This window comes from Arachis duranensis, chromosome 5 (genome assembly GCF_000817695.3).
Source record: "Arachis duranensis cultivar V14167 chromosome 5, aradu.V14167.gnm2.J7QH, whole genome shotgun sequence".
Lineage (NCBI taxonomy): Eukaryota > Viridiplantae > Streptophyta > Magnoliopsida > Fabales > Fabaceae > Arachis > Arachis duranensis.
In genome coordinates, this window is record NC_029776.3 from 18303000 (window position 1) to 18320732 (window position 17733).

The 17733-nt window shown below is 35.2% G+C and overlaps 3 protein-coding genes, 1 non-coding gene and 1 pseudogene across 4 annotated transcripts; 3 read left to right on the forward strand and 2 right to left on the reverse strand.

Annotated features, from left to right (window-relative positions):
- Window positions 1–746: 746 nt before the first annotated feature.
- On the reverse strand, window positions 747–818 carry TRNAN-GUU (transfer RNA asparagine (anticodon GUU)). Its single transcript has one exon. It is a non-coding gene; the product is annotated as a tRNA-Asn (tRNA).
- A 4036-nt stretch (window positions 819–4854) lies between these two features.
- On the forward strand, window positions 4855–5436 carry LOC127747721 (uncharacterized; annotated as a pseudogene).
- A 686-nt stretch (window positions 5437–6122) lies between these two features.
- LOC107488552 (uncharacterized) lies at window positions 6123–6934 on the forward strand. Its single transcript, XM_016109311.3, has one exon. The coding sequence runs from the start codon at window positions 6207–6209 to the stop codon at window positions 6783–6785; it is 579 nt and encodes a 192-aa protein (XP_015964797.1). The 5' UTR covers window positions 6123–6206; the 3' UTR covers window positions 6786–6934.
- A 701-nt stretch (window positions 6935–7635) lies between these two features.
- Window positions 7636–8356, forward strand: LOC107488551 (uncharacterized). The gene has a single exon (XM_016109310.3). It carries the CDS (start codon window positions 7673–7675, stop codon window positions 8276–8278), a length of 606 nt encoding a protein of 201 aa, XP_015964796.1. The 5' UTR covers window positions 7636–7672; the 3' UTR covers window positions 8279–8356.
- A 7296-nt stretch (window positions 8357–15652) lies between these two features.
- On the reverse strand, window positions 15653–17585 carry LOC107488549 (40S ribosomal protein S3a). The gene is made up of 6 exons (XM_016109307.3): window positions 17423–17585; window positions 17230–17335; window positions 16757–16894; window positions 16486–16671; window positions 15972–16172; window positions 15653–15877 (listed from the first exon to the last, which is right to left on the reverse strand). The coding sequence occupies exons 1-6, from the start codon at window positions 17479–17481 to the stop codon at window positions 15782–15784; spliced, it is 786 nt and encodes a 261-aa protein (XP_015964793.1). The 5' UTR covers window positions 17482–17585; the 3' UTR covers window positions 15653–15781.
- Window positions 17586–17733: the final 148 nt, after the last annotated feature.

Below are 17733 nucleotides of genomic sequence, written 5' to 3' on the forward strand. Positions count from 1 at the left end.
CCTGATTCGGTTGCCTTGTTCTATGCAACCTACATCCAGTTGTAGTGAAATTTTCACTATAGTTAAAGTATTACATACATCAATTCTACGGGATTGACACAATCCTTTCACCCTCAAGTTCTAACCTAACTTGACTTGGCTATGCTAATACCTAACTCTTCACTCTTAGTGTTCACCCAACTAAGAAAGAGATACCTCACTGGTATAAGATATAAGACACAGAATCAACCTAAAGAAATCTAAAATCACTCTAAGCTTTTCACTCAAGAGTATCACTCTGCCCCTTTCCACTCTTAGGCTTTTACTTGAGCTCTCTCATTCTGTCTTTTACCTCAAGAAATTACAGAAAAATAAACATTGAAAAGAAAATTACAATCTATAAAATATGAAGGAGATTAATGCTTCAACAGCCTTTTTGCTATGTGATAAACCAGATTTGCTTGCCTCTGATTTCGTTCCTCATTCTGGCAGAATGCTCCTTTGACTAGGAAGTACTGTCTAAGTTGATAAACTTCTTCAGAGAACTCTTCTCCGAACATAAACCTCAAAATACTGGTTATCTCTCCTTGGCTTCAGAATGATGAAAAATCTTCTTTTGTATCTCCTTGCATGTTGCTGAGGGGATACGATGAGATAGAATGCAATAGAGACAAACAAAAGACAGGGGGAACGGGTTACCTACTTTTAACGGTCAAAGCGAACCCAACCCTTTCATTTCGAATTCAAGAATTCGGAATGAACCAAACCTCCCCAAGTAGGATTCGAACCTACGACCAGTCAGTTAACAGCCGACCGCTCTACCACTGAGCTACTGAGGAACAACGGGAAATTTGATCTCATAGAGTTCAATTCCCGTTCTCAACCCATGACCTTTCCGAAGATTTGATAATTGCTAAAAGCCTATTTTTTCGAATTTATAATTCTTAAATTTAAATAAAGGCGTTTGATTACATTTTTGAAAGAGAATAAAGAAAAAAGTAAAAAAAATTGAATGGCCTGACCATGTATCAAGAGCCAATCTTCGATAAAAGAGAAGGTGCTCTCTCCTATGTCAACCCTCGAGCTGTGTGCTTCACCAATCTTGTCATTACACTTTCTTCAATTAACCCCCAAATTAGGAATTTCAAAGCTGGTTCTTTTTGCTTGACCAAAGACATCAAATCAGCAAAAAAATTTGTTTCAATAGTAAACCAAAATCTGCACCATTAAGAATGTGCTTTGTCTCCAAGAAACTTTGTGAACCATTGATTTACAACATTAGAGATCAAAGACTTTTTTCTTCATTTAACCAAAAATGGCATCGCAGAAAGTTGGAGAAGGAGTGAAGAAATTAACATGCATGCAAATGGAAATAAATCACCTTTATCTTCTGAATTAGCTTAACACGGCTTGATTTTGGCGATTAGACATTTGCTTTTTACTTAACCTTTCTCTTTCTTTCTTCTTTGATGAAATGAGAAATAGGAATAACAAAACTTTCTCTTTCTTTTTCTCTGAGGTTCTGACCGAAGCAAACTTGTGAGGTGTATTGGAAAAGCTTCAGCTTGATGAATGCTACTTGGGCTTGGATTGGATATGTTTCCATTCAGTCCAGCTATTTTTTGCAATATTTCTTTGGGCTTTTGAGTGTTTGAGAGCCCACTGAGAGACTTAGTTATTTTTCTATCTGTTTGGACTGCTGCAACTATTTTATTTCTTTGGCCTGCATCACTTTATCAAATACAATTAAAAGTAATTGAATGATTAACCCAATAAAATAATGTTTGTCATTATCAAATTAATTTAGTTAATTTCTTAACTTAACAGACTAATTGTAATCCTGGTGCGAGCAAGAAAATCTGAAGTATACTTAACTTGAGAGAGATAAATACCATTATCTGTGAATATGACCTCGAGACCAAAAAAATAACTGAGAGAACAGAGATCTTTTATTTAAAAAATATGGTGAATGGAGGCTTTAAGATCAGAGATAGCATCAACATCATCTCCGATAATGATCATGTCATCAACATACAAAAGTAGAAGAGACATTCACTTTTATGAATAAAGAGAGCATTCTCATGAGGGCTGCAAGTGAAACCGAGATTGCATATAGTGGTGTTGAACTTGTCAAACCATTCACGATGAGCTTGCTTAAGACCATAAAGTGCATTGTGAAGGAGACAGACTTTGCTATAAGGACAAGGATAACCTGGAGGTGGTTTCATATAGACCTTATTTTTCAAATTTCCATTAAGAAATGTATTCTTCACGTCTATCTGACTGAGAGACCATTTTTTGACCGCAGCAATGGCAAGAAGAGCTCGAACAGATGTGAGACGAGCAACAGGAGCAAAAGTCTCTTGCGTACAACCTTAAGCAACCAATCGTGTCTTATAACGATCAATATAACCATCAGAGCGAGTGTTGATCTTGTATACCCATCTACTACCCACAACTTCCTGATCAGAAGGAGGATCAACTAAATTCCAAGTATATGCTTTTTCAAGTGTCTAGATTTCTTCCTGCATTGCTTGCTACCAATTTGGATTTGTGGAGGCTTCTCTAAAGGACTTAGGTACATGTTGATGAAGAATAGTAAAAGAAATAATGATAATCAAGAAGATGAAGAGGTAGATTTCTTACTAGAGTGGAAGGAGGAGGCATGATGACAAGAGTAGGATCATCGTCTGGTTTGGAATCATCAGGAGATGGAGAAGGAGGAAGAGTAGGAGGTTGTATAGGTTGACTTGAGATAGAACCTATAGAATCATCACTAGGAAAAGATCAACATTGGGGTTAGTGAAAAAGGGTGACTAGGTAGGAGAAATAGACTCAAAGGAGGAGAATCGAAAAAACAGGTGATACTCCTAGAAGACAACATGACGAGATATATGAATATGTCTAGATAGAGGATCCTAACAACGATAACCTTTGTATTCAGTGCCATAACTAAGGAAACAACACATGCGAGCCCAAGGTTCAAGTTTACTATGTTCATGAGGCTGAATAAGAACAAAATAGACAGAATTGAAAACTCGAAGAGAACTGTAATCTGGAGAGGTATGATAAAAGATGCTCAGAGAGAGTAACATTACCAAGGACAGAAGAAGGAAGTCTATTGATAACATAAACAGTAGTAAAAATAGCTTCACCCCAAGTACGTTCAGGACACGAAGAAAAAAAAGAAGCATTACACGAACAAATTCAAGAATGTGATGTTGTTTGCATTCAACTCGTCCATTTTGTTGAGATGTACCAGGGCAAGAAAACTCAGACAAAGTATCCTGTTCTGCAAGAATGGTTAAAATTTTAGAATATGAAGGGTAGATGGAGAAGAAGCAGTACAGAGATTTGGTACATAAGGAGTATGAAGTTTCTCGAGTTCAAACAACCTTCCAACCTTACGTCTAGTCCCGATGATTTGTCCCATCCGACGATTCTGTACACGACAACCAGAAAAAGAAAAAGTAATATCAAAACCTAGATCAACAAGTTGACCAACAAAAATAAGAATAAAATTCAATTTGAGAATATAATAAGTATCAAGGAGATTAAGAGTTGACTGAAAAATAGAACCCTTGTGTGTTGAGTGCAAGAGGAAACCATTAGCAGTATTGTCAGAAGGTGCATGTGTAGTGGTAAACAAATATGAGAAAAGATGAGGCAAAAGAGACATGTGATTAAAGCAATCAGAGTCAAAATACCTTTTAAAATCACCTGGAGGAGTCGAAAAAATAGCAGGAGTATTACCATAAAGGGAGAGCAGATGCTTAAGAAGAGATGCAATATTAGATAGAGAAATATAAGGCGCGTTGAGAGGAGAAGAGGTGGTAGATTCAGTAGTAGTAGTAACAGCAAAAGCAGACACACCTGAGTTTCCATAATAGTAAATACAAAGATCGAAAAGAGGAGAGAAAACTGCAAATTCGGGCTGAAAAAAAAATAGACGGCATAATCGGAAAGAGCTCACCAAAATACCTTAGGAAAGGTCCTATTGTCTACCACGTCAGATGCCACGTCAGCAAGGTAGGACATGTGGCAACGCGTGACAAGAGGAAGGAGATGCATCAGCACTAACGCAGAAAAGGAGCTTGCACTCGGGTCGGAGAGGCGGTCCGGGTCGGGTTGAGTGCGGGTTGAAACAGATCCGCGTGGCTTGCTGGCTTCGACACGTGGCTTGATGTGGAACTATTGATCTGGAGCACTGATCCGACGGCACGTGAGGGCACGTTTGGCGGTAGTAGGCGGCGAGTCTGGCAGCGTTGGGATATTGACGAAGAGATAAACACAATGGTGGCGGCACCAAAGCATCGGAAAAAGATCGAAAAACGAGGACAAAGAACACTACTGGAAGAGAAAAATAAGGGGGTATGAACGAATTCTAATGAAAAAAAAGAACCTATGCTTTTGATACCATGTTAAAAACAAGAGAGTTATCTGAAGAGTGTATTATTCAGTCTGTCAAAAAAGTACAATATATAAGAGTATATATAAGAGTTAGAAGAATCAAAGTAATAAAAGTATACAATCCTACAATTAATATACAGATATTCTGTATAAATATAAACGATACTAATTGATTTAAATTGATTCTAATTATTCTCTAACATATATTATGACAATAAACATGGGTTGCATAAGCATAACGCTAGCTTTTGTAAAATAATTTCATCAATCACAAGTCAAACATGGCGAAAAGCAGTATTGTTATAATTTTATTGTTCCTTTCACTTCCTTCGTTGCTTGGTGGCTACTCCAAGTATACCCTTCTTTCTTGGAACTTTCTTTATGGATAGCATTCTCTTTTGTTCCATTATCATCACTTAATAAATAGGCCAACACTGCTTCCAAAATCTGTAGTCCAAACCAAGAGTAGCTAGTTATGATGGAGAGAGACAGAGAAGAGAGAGTTGATTTAGCACAAATTAGTCTTCGACCCCTTCAGCTCTCTGATGTTGATGATCTCATGGTGTGGACCACTGATGAAAAACTAACCAAGTTTTGCACTTGGGAAACTTACAGCAGCAAAGACCAGGGCATTGACTTTATTCAAAATAGAGCATGCGAGTTTCTATGGGGCAGAGCAATATGCCTTAATGACCATGCTATTGGCTTTATCTCTATGACCTCGTCTTCTGCTTCCGATAAATTAAGGGAGAAATCAGTGGAACTTGGATATGTTCTAGGTTCTAAATACTAGTCCAGAGGGATTATGACTTATGTTGTAAAACAAGTGAAGAAGGTTGCATTCAGAGAGTTTCCACACTTAGAGAGGCTTGAAGCTCTAGTTGATGCAGAAAATGTTGGGTCTCAAAGAGTGCTGGAGAAGGCAGGTTTCCAAAAAGAGGGAGTACTAAGAAAATATTTGTTCCGCAAGGGAAAAAGCAGAGACACGATCATTTTCTGTGTTCTATCAACTGATCTTGATCACCAAGTTTGAGTAAACAAAACAAAAAAAAACACGTATAAAATGTCTTTTTTTAAAAATGTTTTTTAGTAACTAAAATTTAATACATATAATTAATTAAATTATGTTATTTTTGTTCAAATTAGGTCAAATAATTTAATTTGACTAAAAAAAATAGTAAATCAAATCTTTTAGTTATTTTTTATAATAGAGATATTTCAGTTATTTTTATAAAAAAATTTAGATCGGTTCAAAATTTAATTTATTAGTTTTCCGACAAAATTAATTTGGCCGATCTAATTTTAATAAAAATAATACAATTTAATCGATTATATGTATTAAATTTTAATTATTAAAATACACTTTTAAAAAAAAACATTTTTGATATCTTTATGAGACTTTATCTAAATCGCTCCCATAAAAAATATCAAGCATTCTGTAGTGGAATTGCTTCCTTGTACATATTCAACTAAGGCGGCTATTGGTATCTTTGTCCATAATTAGCCAACTATAGTGACATCAACTACTAGATTTCTTTCCGAACCAAAATTATTTATTTAAGATCTATAATTTTATATATATATATATATAAGATCATCATTATATTTTACACTTATTATATCTGATATTACTCAATTATTCCATCAATAATTGAAAAATATAAAATAAAATAAATAATAATTAAAGAATGTAAAATAAGATAATTTTTGTATGGTAGTGGGTCTCGCAAATATTTTTGTTTCTTTCTAAGTTACATAATGATCTCTTTTATCCATATATATGAGCAGCAGTTGAAAGATCAATTCAAAGCATAAAGATGAGTGAAGGGGTTTCTTCCAAAGAAGAGAGTAAGAGTATTGATCTAACTAGGATCACTCTTCGAGAAACGGATCTTTCTGATGTGGAAGATCACATGGTGTGGTCAAGCGATGCAAAGGTGACAGAGTTCTGTACTTGGGGGCCATACACCAGCAAAGAAGAAGCCATAGACTTCATCAATGGGATACCAAACATATTTTCATGGTATAGGGCCATCTGCCTTGACAATCAAGCAATAGGGTCGGTTTCTGTGTGCTTGCAAAGAGATAGATACAGAGAAAAAGTAGCTGAAGTCGGATATATTCTGGCTTCAGAGTACTGGGGAAAAGGGATTGTTACACATGTTCTAAAGCAAGTTGTTAAGATTGTATTCAGCATGTATCCTCAGGTAGAAAGGCTTGAAGCTCTCACTGACAATGAGAATTTGGCGTCTCAAAGGGTTTTGGAGAAAGCTGGTTTCCAAAGAGAGGGTGTTCTTAGGAATTATGTGTATGTTAAGGGCAAAAGCAGAGATGTGGCCATTTATAGTTTTCTTCCAAATGATCTTCACTCAGAATTTGCTTCTCTCAAGCTTTAACTACCTCTGCATGTTAATCTACAAAACAGAGTTTGAGTCTTGAAGACTTGAAGCTCTATAGTGTTCGATGATTTCTATGTTCAATATTTATTTTTGTCTTTTTGTATTGGGTTAAATTAATGCCATTGGCTAGGCAATCTTTATGTTTCCATCTATCTAAAGTTATTTATTAATTATGATCATGTTTAAAATGTCATTCTAGGAAAAATTTTGCCTCAAGCTCCAAGCATTTTCAGTTAATACTTTTATTCAAAGTACTCTGACATTACTATCATATAATTTTATTTAAACAAAAAAATCATAATGCTAAAGGATGAAGTGAGAAAACCGAAGGAACATAGAAGCACCACATGCTGACATGCACTAACATTGACTTTGACATGGTCACTTAAGCCTTAACGCGAAAATGAAAATATAATGTTATAGATGCAATACTTGATATTTAAGCATATATCATGATTGAAAAATTTTAATGAAAAGAAAAAGCAACTGTTTGAAAAAAGAAAATAATGCAAAAAATGTATTCAAAAAGGTTACAAAAACTACTTTTATTTGCTCAATCAACAAGCTAAATATAATCTTTNTCTTTAGAAAAAAAAAAAAACTAAGTATAAATATTTGAAAATTTTTTACGTATATCAATATATTAATGTTTTAATTATTTTTAACTATTAATGTTAGTTATATATATTATATATATATTTTTTATAATTAAAATCAACTGAAATATTGGTCTATTGCTATACTTGAAAATGTTTGTAAACACTTTGATATTCTTGACTTGGTCAAGTATGGTTGCCAGCAGCAGCCCTTATTCAAATTTCCATCACTATATAAATATGCAACACTGCTGACCAATTTCAACACAACACTTAAACCTATCCACGATGGAGGCTGCTTCTGCGTCTTCCAAACCAGATGCCATTGATCTGTCCCAACTCTGTCTTTCCGAACCAGAAGTCATTGATTTGACCCAACTCTCTCTTAGACCCCTTGGGCTTTCTGATCTCGATGATCTCATGGTGTGGACCAGTGACGAAAAAGTGGCCAACTTCTGCTCTTCGGAACCCTACACCAGCAAAGACCAAGGCATTGACTTCATTGAAAACGCTGCAGCCAGCTTTCTATGGCGCAGAGCAATATGCCTCAACGATCGTGCCATCGGCTGTATTACTCTGAGCTCGTATGCTGCCTTCGACAAAGCAAGGGAAAAATCGGCGGAACTTGGCTATGTTCTGGGTTCCAACTACTGGGGCAAAGGGATTGTCACTGAGGCTGTAAAGCAAGCTATCAAGGCTGCATTCATCGAGTTCCCATACTTGGACAGGGTTGAAGCTTTGGTTGATGTTGAAAATTTAGGGTCTCAGAGAGTCTTGGAGAAGGCCGGTTTTCAAAGGGAGGGACTCCTCAGGAAATATCTCGTTCGTAAGGGGAAGAGCAGAGACACCTTCATGTTCAGTGTCCTCTTATCTGATCTTCATCCCCAGCTTTGATTTCTCTTACAAAAATATCATTGCTATTAATCCATTTTTTAATTAATAAAACAATTTGCATTTCCTGATTCTCCGCAATTTTGAAACTGCATCTTCCAATAACTCTTCTCTCATGTTCATCCAATTTAGGATTTTAATTTTACTTTAGCCAACAACAACTACAAGAATTAACAGAGTATGGCAACGATATCCGTAACACACTAACACTTCATATCTTGTTTTAAAAGAAATTAATCAACCACTTGTTACTGTTTCTTTTCTTAGTATTATCGCTGTCAAACTTTCTAAATGTTTCTTTATAACTACATTACTCCAAGAAAACTAACAAACAAGTGGTGTATATTTTCAATACAGTCGAGCTACATATTCAAATGTTTTTAGCAATCAAGTCTAATCAAGTTATTCTAAACTCAACAAAAATTACTTTCATCACACCAGTAAATACATGCTTGTTTCAATAACATAAAAGTAGGAATGGCAAAACTCCCCCAGACACAGGGATTCCTGCGGGACTGCCCCAAATGAGGATTCAACTATGGGGAATTTTTCCCGTGGGAATGAGAACGGGAGACAAAATTCTCCCGAGGCAGGCGCGGGGACCCGAGCGGGGATCCCACCCCATCCCCGCTAATCCCGAAGTTCATAAATTTATTGAATTGTATTTAACAGTTTATTTCTCATATATGTTTTTTAGTCATTTCACACACACATATATATAGAAATCCAAAACTCCTAATCCTCATTTGCATAACTCTTCTTCAATTCAGAAATCTCTAACGCTATCCATACTCAATCCAACCTCTCTGCAGCCACTCTCTCGCCGCTCTCCCTTCTCACCGCATCGTCAGACCTCACCGTGCCATGATCCTCACTGCGTCGTGCTCTCTATTTGCGGCATTCCTTTCCGTAACTTTGTCGTCGTGTCCATTCTCCTCTCTATTGCCGCGTCTCCCACCTTGTCCATTTCTCTATCCTCTGGCTCGCCGTTGCGTTCCCCTACTGCGTCATTTCGAAAGAAGTCACCATCTTGTCGTTTAGATTTTTTGTATAAAATCTTGTTATTTTTGTATAGAATAGATACTTACATCTCTATTCATATGGAAATTAATAATTAGTTAGAACTATCAGATAGATGGGAAATGGAATCCTCGCGGGAAATGGGGCCCTGTGGGAAATGGGGATGGGGAGCAATATTCCCCCACGGCCTGTGAAGCTAAGGTTGGCCGGAGAATATGTACATACATATATACGTATCCCAAAATACCCAAAATACAGATATAAAACCTTAACTCTCATTAAACATCTAAGAGGGATAAAATAAACAAGTTTCTTGGAGAGAAAGCTAAGTACATATATACATAAACTAAATAACAAAAGAACCCAGGAGCCACTCCGCTTCAGAAGTCCAGACGCCTAATGAGGTGCCTCTCGACCTGCATCTGAAAACAATAACACAGTATAGGGTGAGAACCGAAGGTTCTCAGCATGGTAAAGGTGCCACGCATATAAGATATAAGGTCCTGAGAATGCCAGAGGCAATCCTAAAATGCCGACACCTAGATAGACAGCTTAATATACTAAACAGAAACCATAAAAGGGGTAGGTGTCTAGGGAATTCTAAATATACGCCAAAACCATTGGATTGTCCCTCGTCGCGCATCTCCATGAGTATATGCATAGCTTTTTCTCATTTCATTCATAATTCATACATTCATTCATATATAACTTACTCAATGGGGATATCCATTCCCGGAAATTTATACGTTTTCAGTCACCCTTAGGACGTAGGATCAACAGAGTATCGAGTCTCAACCTAGAACACGTGGTGGCAAGCCCCAGTCACGCGCATGCGTAAACCACGCGTACGCGTGGGCATGAAAAGTCATCACTCGCATATACAAGCTCCCTGCTCGCATACGCAAGAACCCCCAACGCGAAAGGGTTGGTCGCGTTGCGAGCAGCTGAAAGCGTACGCAAATTGCAGGTCACGCGTACGTGTGGGCTAGCGTACGTGTGAGCGTACGTTTTTCCAAAAATTTGCATAAGTCTGAAAGGTTGCAGAATTTCAACCTTTTTAATCCCAACTTTCGACGTGCATAACTTTTTCGTTTTAAATTATTTTTCTTCTATTTTTCGAATGGCATAAACTTCACATACCCAATTTTCATACAAAACAAGTTTGAAATGATTTGGAGGTCCGAAAGCCAAATTATGGGTCGCCAAAATCGGCCAAAAACTAAATTTCACAAAAACTTCAAAACCTCATTTTCATTAAAAGCCATTCTCAATTCAATACCAAATCTGCAAATCATTAACAAGCACATCTTCCTTAACACCACAACCATCTCCATAATATACCATACTCCAAATCAACAATATCATGCATATACTTCCCAAATACACCAACAAAATCATAATAAAAACTCAACGATACAGAATAACTAGCTCCTAACTCAACCTGTGAAACTAAGGCTGGCCGGATAATATGTACATACATATATACGTATCCCAAACGCTGTCCATAACTCTTAATCCTCATTTGCATAAGTCTTCTTCAATTCAGAAATCCCTAACGCTGTCCATACTCAATCCAACCTCTCTGCAGCCACTCTCTCGCCGTTCTCCCTTCTCACCGCATCGTCACACCTCACCGTGCCATGATCCTCACTGCGTCGTGCTCTCTATTTGCGGCGTTCCTTTCTTTAACTTTGTCGTCGTGTCCATTCTCCTCTCTGTTGTCACATCTCCCACCTTGTCCACTTCTCTATCCTCTGGCTCGCCGTTGCGTTTTCCCACTGCGTCATTTTGAAAGAAGTCACCATCTTGTCATTTAGATTTTTGTATAAAATCTTGTTATTTTTGTATAGAATAGATACTTACATCTCTATTCATATGAAAATTAATAATTAGTTAGAACTATCAGATAGATAGGGAATGGAGTCCTCGCAGAGAATGGAGCCCTGTGGGGAATGGAGATGGGGAGCAATATTCCCCCACAGCGGAGAACGGGGATGAGACGGGGAGTAAATCTGGGAGCAGGGATGGGGAGCAGGGAGGCATCCCCCGCCCCCGCCCTACCCCATTGACATCCCTACATAAAACATATCATTATTTGTCTTTGTCTTCTTCTTGGTTTCTTCCTCCTCCTTCTTTCTTTTAAATTTGCGCATATAAGATTCTTCTTCTCTCACGCTGGTTCTTCTTCTTCTCGCACGTTATCGTTATGACCAACAACACTAATATTTTACAAACATATTTATTGGTTCTGATTTTCTCTAGTGCTATCATTAAATAATTTCGATTTATTTTTTAGTTTATTTCAGTTCATTTGTGAACTAATTTCTATTCATTTATATGTTAATTGAGATTCACTTGATGCTACTGATAAATATTGACTAAGTTTTTTATTCCATTCCTTAAGTAATTTCGATTTATTTCTTACTTTATTTGAGGTTTATTTGGATCTAGAATGAATTCCATGTGTTTGTATTAATTGAGGTTGACTTGATGCTACGGATAAATATTGACCAAATTTTTTAGCAAAGAAGAGTGAAATTATTCATTATCACTTTATTCAATTGTATTAGATTCCACTTAATTCTATTCAATTGGTTCAGATTTAAATAAGCAGTCAAAAAAATTCAATTATCAACAAAAACACATCAAATTCATTTTCAGATCCAAATAAATTTCAATTAAACTAAAATAAACCGAAATTACTTAAGAAATAGAAAATTTGATCAATACTTATCAACAGCATCAAGTGTCATCAAGTGAACCTCAATTAGCACACAAATGAATCAAAATTAGTTCAGATTTGAACAAACAGTAAAAAAAGGCTCAATCATAAACAAAAACACATCGAATTTATTTCTGGAACTAAATAAACCTCAATTAAACTAAGAAATAAACCAAAATTACTTAAGAAATAAAAAATTTGGTAAATACTTATCAATAGCATCAAGTGAATCTCAATTAACACACAAATAAACCAAAATTATTTAACGATGTCAGCAGAGAAAATTAGAACTAATAAAGAAGCTTGTGAAATGTTGTTGTTATTGGTGATAACGATAACGAAAAAAAAAGAAGACGCAACATTGGAGAAGAAAAAGAAGAAAGAAGAGGAGGAGGAGAACCTACATGCGTGAATTTTGGAAGAAGAAGAAGAAGAATGAGGAGAAGAAGGAGAAGGAAGCAAAGAAGGAGAAGAAGGAGAAGGAGAAAGAAACGAAAAAGGAAAAGGAGAAGGAGGCGCGCGATTTAAAAGTTGTTATAACAACTTGGTTAGATTTGGTTAAGTATTTTGCTTGGATGTAAAGGTTTATTGTTTTCCATATTCTAGTATATCAATCTATTTTATAGGATGGTTTCTGTATGCAAAACCTAGTCTTTTTTTTTTTTTTAATCAAACTTTTACGTAACATTGTCTTCTCTTGTCAACTTAGCAAAATGTAAATAATAATGCTCCACATCCATATAAAAAATCTAACCAAGTCATCCAAGCACTTTTTTGTTAACGTGCTTCTCCCCTCCCTCAAGTTACGTGAAATACACGCGCGCCCTCCTCTTCCTCCTATTAACGTAACAGAATTACGTAAACGATTTGGATCAGCAATCTTTGCTACTCATCGTTCTTCTTCTTTTTTCTTCTCTTCTGCTCGTTGTTCTTTTCTGCTGCTCATCCTTCTTCTTCCTATTCTCCTTCGTTTTCTTCTTCGATTTGCGGATTTATCTTCTTCGTTTTCAGATTTTAATATTCTATCAAAACAATGAATGATTCAACTTCAAATCAGTTGAATAAGAGTGATTTGGATTATTCTTCTAAAACGAATCAAGCGGATGATGTTTGAATTATTTTTTGAATCGAATTGAATGGAAAATACAATTACTAAATTGAATTGAATTGAATTGAATATACGCAGGTGTTTTGAATTGAATTGACAATCTCTAAATTATAGACACAGGTGTTTTAAATTTAATTTTATATAATGGATAATGTTCCGTTCATTTAGTACTACACAGTTGATTCACCTTAATAACGTGTTCGGTTCATTATGCGGAAAGCTGTTTTGAAATTGATTTTATATAATGGATAATGTTCTGTTCATTTAGTACTATATAATTGTTTCACCTTAATAACATGTTCGATTCATTCTGCAGACCAAATGTGTTGTGGATAAACAATTTGTCCCAAAATAATTTTATTGGTAAAATAAAATAAAATAAAATAGTAAAAACCCAAGAAATGTAGTTTTATTGGTAACACAACAATAATGCGTTAAGCAGTAAGTATTAAAAAAGTTGAATATAAACTAATTACAACATAGATAAAATTACAAAGTAGAGACACAAAACAAACATATGCATGTTAAAGCCACTAAAAATAAAATCCTCAAACTTATGCCGTTGTTGCTAATATTAATAATATGGAAATATTGTACAATCCCTTCTAAATTTTACTAACTCAGCAACACATCTTGCAGATCCAACAGCAGCAGCAGAGAGCAAAGACACTGCATCAATCATAACAATTTCATACGAAATTAACCATTTTTATTTTATTATTTTTTTGTAATTTCATTACAAAATAGACTTTATTTGAATGAAAGGCGATAAATATATTTAATGCTTATGCTTACATTATAACGCGGCTTCTTCTTTATTACCATTGTCTTCTTCATTTTTGCTGTAAGGACAAAAATATTTTGTCAATAATTTACTCAATACATTGACAAGCACAAGCATGCACATTTTAATCAAGTGAATCAAAACAAGCAACTCCACTGAACCGAATAACATTCATGTATTGAATAAAACGTGATAAACATTTAATTATCAATACAAATATTTCTCCATGTACAAGGACTCAACTGAACATACTAACAATCAAGTGAATCAAAATGAGCAACTCCACTGAACCGAACTCCATTCATGTTTTGAATAAAACGTGATAACATTCAATCAGTAAGAAAAATATTTCTGCATCCAAAAGAAATCTACTGAACACACTGACAATCAAGTGAATCAAAATGACAAACACCAATTAACTGATCAATATATCACAGAAAGAAAATAACAACACATTTTCTATTCGTATGCCCTAGTTACGCAATAAAAATGGATTTAGAATAAGCCGATCTACTAAACGAAGCAACTCAATCCACTAAACATTAAATCGAACTAGAAGAAATGCAAGTTTTGAGAGAAATTAAATGAACATAATAACGACAGTTTTTCTCATACCTTGCGAAGTTTCTGTTCTTATTTTTGTTTGTTTTTTCTTCTTCCTTTCAAAAGCTTGACGCAATTCTGGAGTAGGAGCAGTTTTCGCAGAGAACACGATAGAGGTTTGAGAGATTTTGAGAGAGATTTGAATTTCTCCGGTGGCGGTTTTGAGGTTGAAGAAGGAACGTTGTTTCATAATGAAGGCGCAAATGAATGTTAAACGTTTCAGGGGTTTCAGTGCGTGAATACGCGCTCATTTAATGGGATTGGATTTTTTTAGTGTTGGGCCAGTTTGGATGGACTTAGATGAAAATGATATGGATGTGTAGCCTAACTGAAATGTAAAACTATATTTTAAATTTGGTTTGATAAAATTTTAAAAGTTATAGCATCTCAATTTGATAAATTAAAAATAATTAACTTAAATTTAAATATTAATTTATTAAATTTATATTAAATTTTTTATTTTTGATAAATACAAATTATATTTGAAAAATAAAAATATCCCAATTTTTTAAAAAATACAAGTAGAAATAAATAATCTTTTTTATTCACAAGTACATCTTTAAAAAACTTTATCAAACTTTACCAAATTAAGCCTTAAACTAATGTATGGAATCAAATATTCAAAATAGATATATATTTTTGGATATAATAAAAAAATAATAATATTGATCTAATAAACATACAAATAAATAAAAATATTTGTGTGCAAACGCTTTAAACCAGATAATCATTAAGATAATTCCCTAATTGGAAACAACATTGTTGTATCATTTTGAATATATTGATATATTCAAAATAGGTTTCACAATTTCATCTTTTTCTGTTGCCATTTTTTATAGGTTCCATAAAATTTTGCATTATCTTCTCTTTGGTTTTATTAAAAATACATGAATTACTAAAATGTTATAAAATTGAGTCATTATTTACTCAAATTCAAAATTTTACAGTAATAACAATAAATTGTATCATTAGATTATCTTAAATTCAAAGTAATCTTCATAAAAATTTTGTATACTATTAAAATTCTAACTGCAAGCACAAATAAACAGAGCTTAGCTTATATTGCGCGATCTTCTTTTGCCTTTTCAAAACCAACAAATGGATAGATTGGAGGAGGTCAAAAGACATGATAATTAAATCTTGCAGACAAAAAATCAAAAATTTAGATTGAAAGCAAAATTATGTTTCTCATTGTCAAAACAAAACTGGTAAATAAATACTAGTAAATGCAGGAGCATTCCTAAAACAATCTAAAACCCCATTTATCACTTAAGCCCCAACAATTTCAGGAGTAGCCTCAGCCATTGGTTCATCAGCAGGCCTGTCCACCTTAGTACCAACATCTTCGGAGTAATCACCATGAACCTGCAAAAGCCAACAACAGCAACGTACAATTAGTTTACTGATCAGATTTAAAACTCACTTGTGTAAAAACATGGAATCCTCTAAAGGGACATACCTCCATCAATTTCCCAAGATCAAATTTGGGTGCTTTGAGTATCTTAACTTTCCTGATGAACACATTCTGAAGAGGGTAAATGCTAGATGTAGCCTTCTCAATCTCTTTACCAATCATTTCTGGGATGAACTTACGGACCAACTCCTTGAGATCACAGGATGTTGCCTGGTTGGTCATGATCTCTCTCATCTTCCTACGAATCTGAGGAGACAAAGAAGGGCACACAACATTAGTAATATGCAAAACTGTGTTCATATAAATGTTATAATCCTCCAAATCCATCAAAAGGGCCAAATGAATTATCAAGTTTGGTGAACAATTTGAGGTTATAGCAATAATTCAAATACTATGTCCCAACAAATTACTACTAAAAAAAACTGTCTAGTACACACCTTTCAAACTCCTATTAATATTATCTTCAATAACTCATAAAAGTGGATTGTAATTATATAGCAAAAACATTTCAAATTCAACACAGAACAAACATAGCTTAATGCCATATCAGTTAACTCACCTGACGAATCTGGCTAGACTGTGCATAACAGGTTCTTTTCATCTGGTTAAACCTTCTTTTGGTAAACCCAATACAGAACATTCTCAAGGTATAATTATCCGTGGTCTTCACATCCACGTGAGACTCAATCAAAGTTTGCCACTTCTTTACAAGTGATCTCAGCTTGTCAGTAGTAAAATCCATTCCCTGCAGATTAAAGGAAAAGTTTCAATCAGTTTACAGCCATACAAGATAATAAATAGATTAAAGGAGGTTAAGCAATATAACATACCCAGAAATTTGTGAGCACATTCCTTCCTTGTACATCTTCTGCTCTCAGCCTAATCTTCCTGAAGGCGTGGTCCTCATCCCCTTGAAGATCAGCAAGTGAGACCTCAAACACTCTATGTTTGAGTCCTTCAGAGGCAATCTATCATTTATAGAAACATTCGCGCAACCATCAAAATATGAAGAGCATACGTACTAATAGATCCTTTCAACTACTAACACCCTAAATAAAAAATTATTCTAGCAGGCGGCAAAGCACATTAAATATATTCTAAGGGTTCACAAGCAGAGTAATGCTACAGTATATTCGTACATAAAACAATGGATCCAACTATCCAACTGAACAATCATTCAACAATAGAGAAAAAAAATTATACACGTCTAAACTACTAATTTCCATGTGTGAATGAATATAAAGAGAATTACAAATTAAATCTAAAATGAAGGTAAATAAAAGAAAAGAGAAAAAACAAAGACCTTCGTGCCCTGAGTACGAGTGACAAGGGTTTTGCCCACATTCTTGACCTGGAAGACGGAAGGAGCCTTGATATCGTACCAATCCTTCTTGGCAAAGGGATCGGCGCTGCAAAACCCATGGAAACAAACAAATTCATATTCAGAAAACTCAAAGATCGTTTAGAAAAGAGAGAGAGGAGAATGGGACACATACGCTTTCTTCTTGCCACCCTTCTTTCCCTTGGAGATGCGCTTGTTTTTTCCGACGGCCATTGTTCTTCAAGTGTAGAGCTTCAATTGCCTCTCTTGCAGTGACGGCCTCAGCAAACCCTATTGGTGGTGCTAGTGTTAGTTCCCCGCTCCAACATATATAACATGGGTATGGGTATGGCCTCTACACATCATGGGCTTGGACCTACTTTTCAAGATATATAAGCACCCCACTTAACTCAACCACCTCTGTCCAAAAAGAGAATACTCAACCAGCCGTATAGCCAAAAAAAAAAATACTTCCGGTAACTGTTT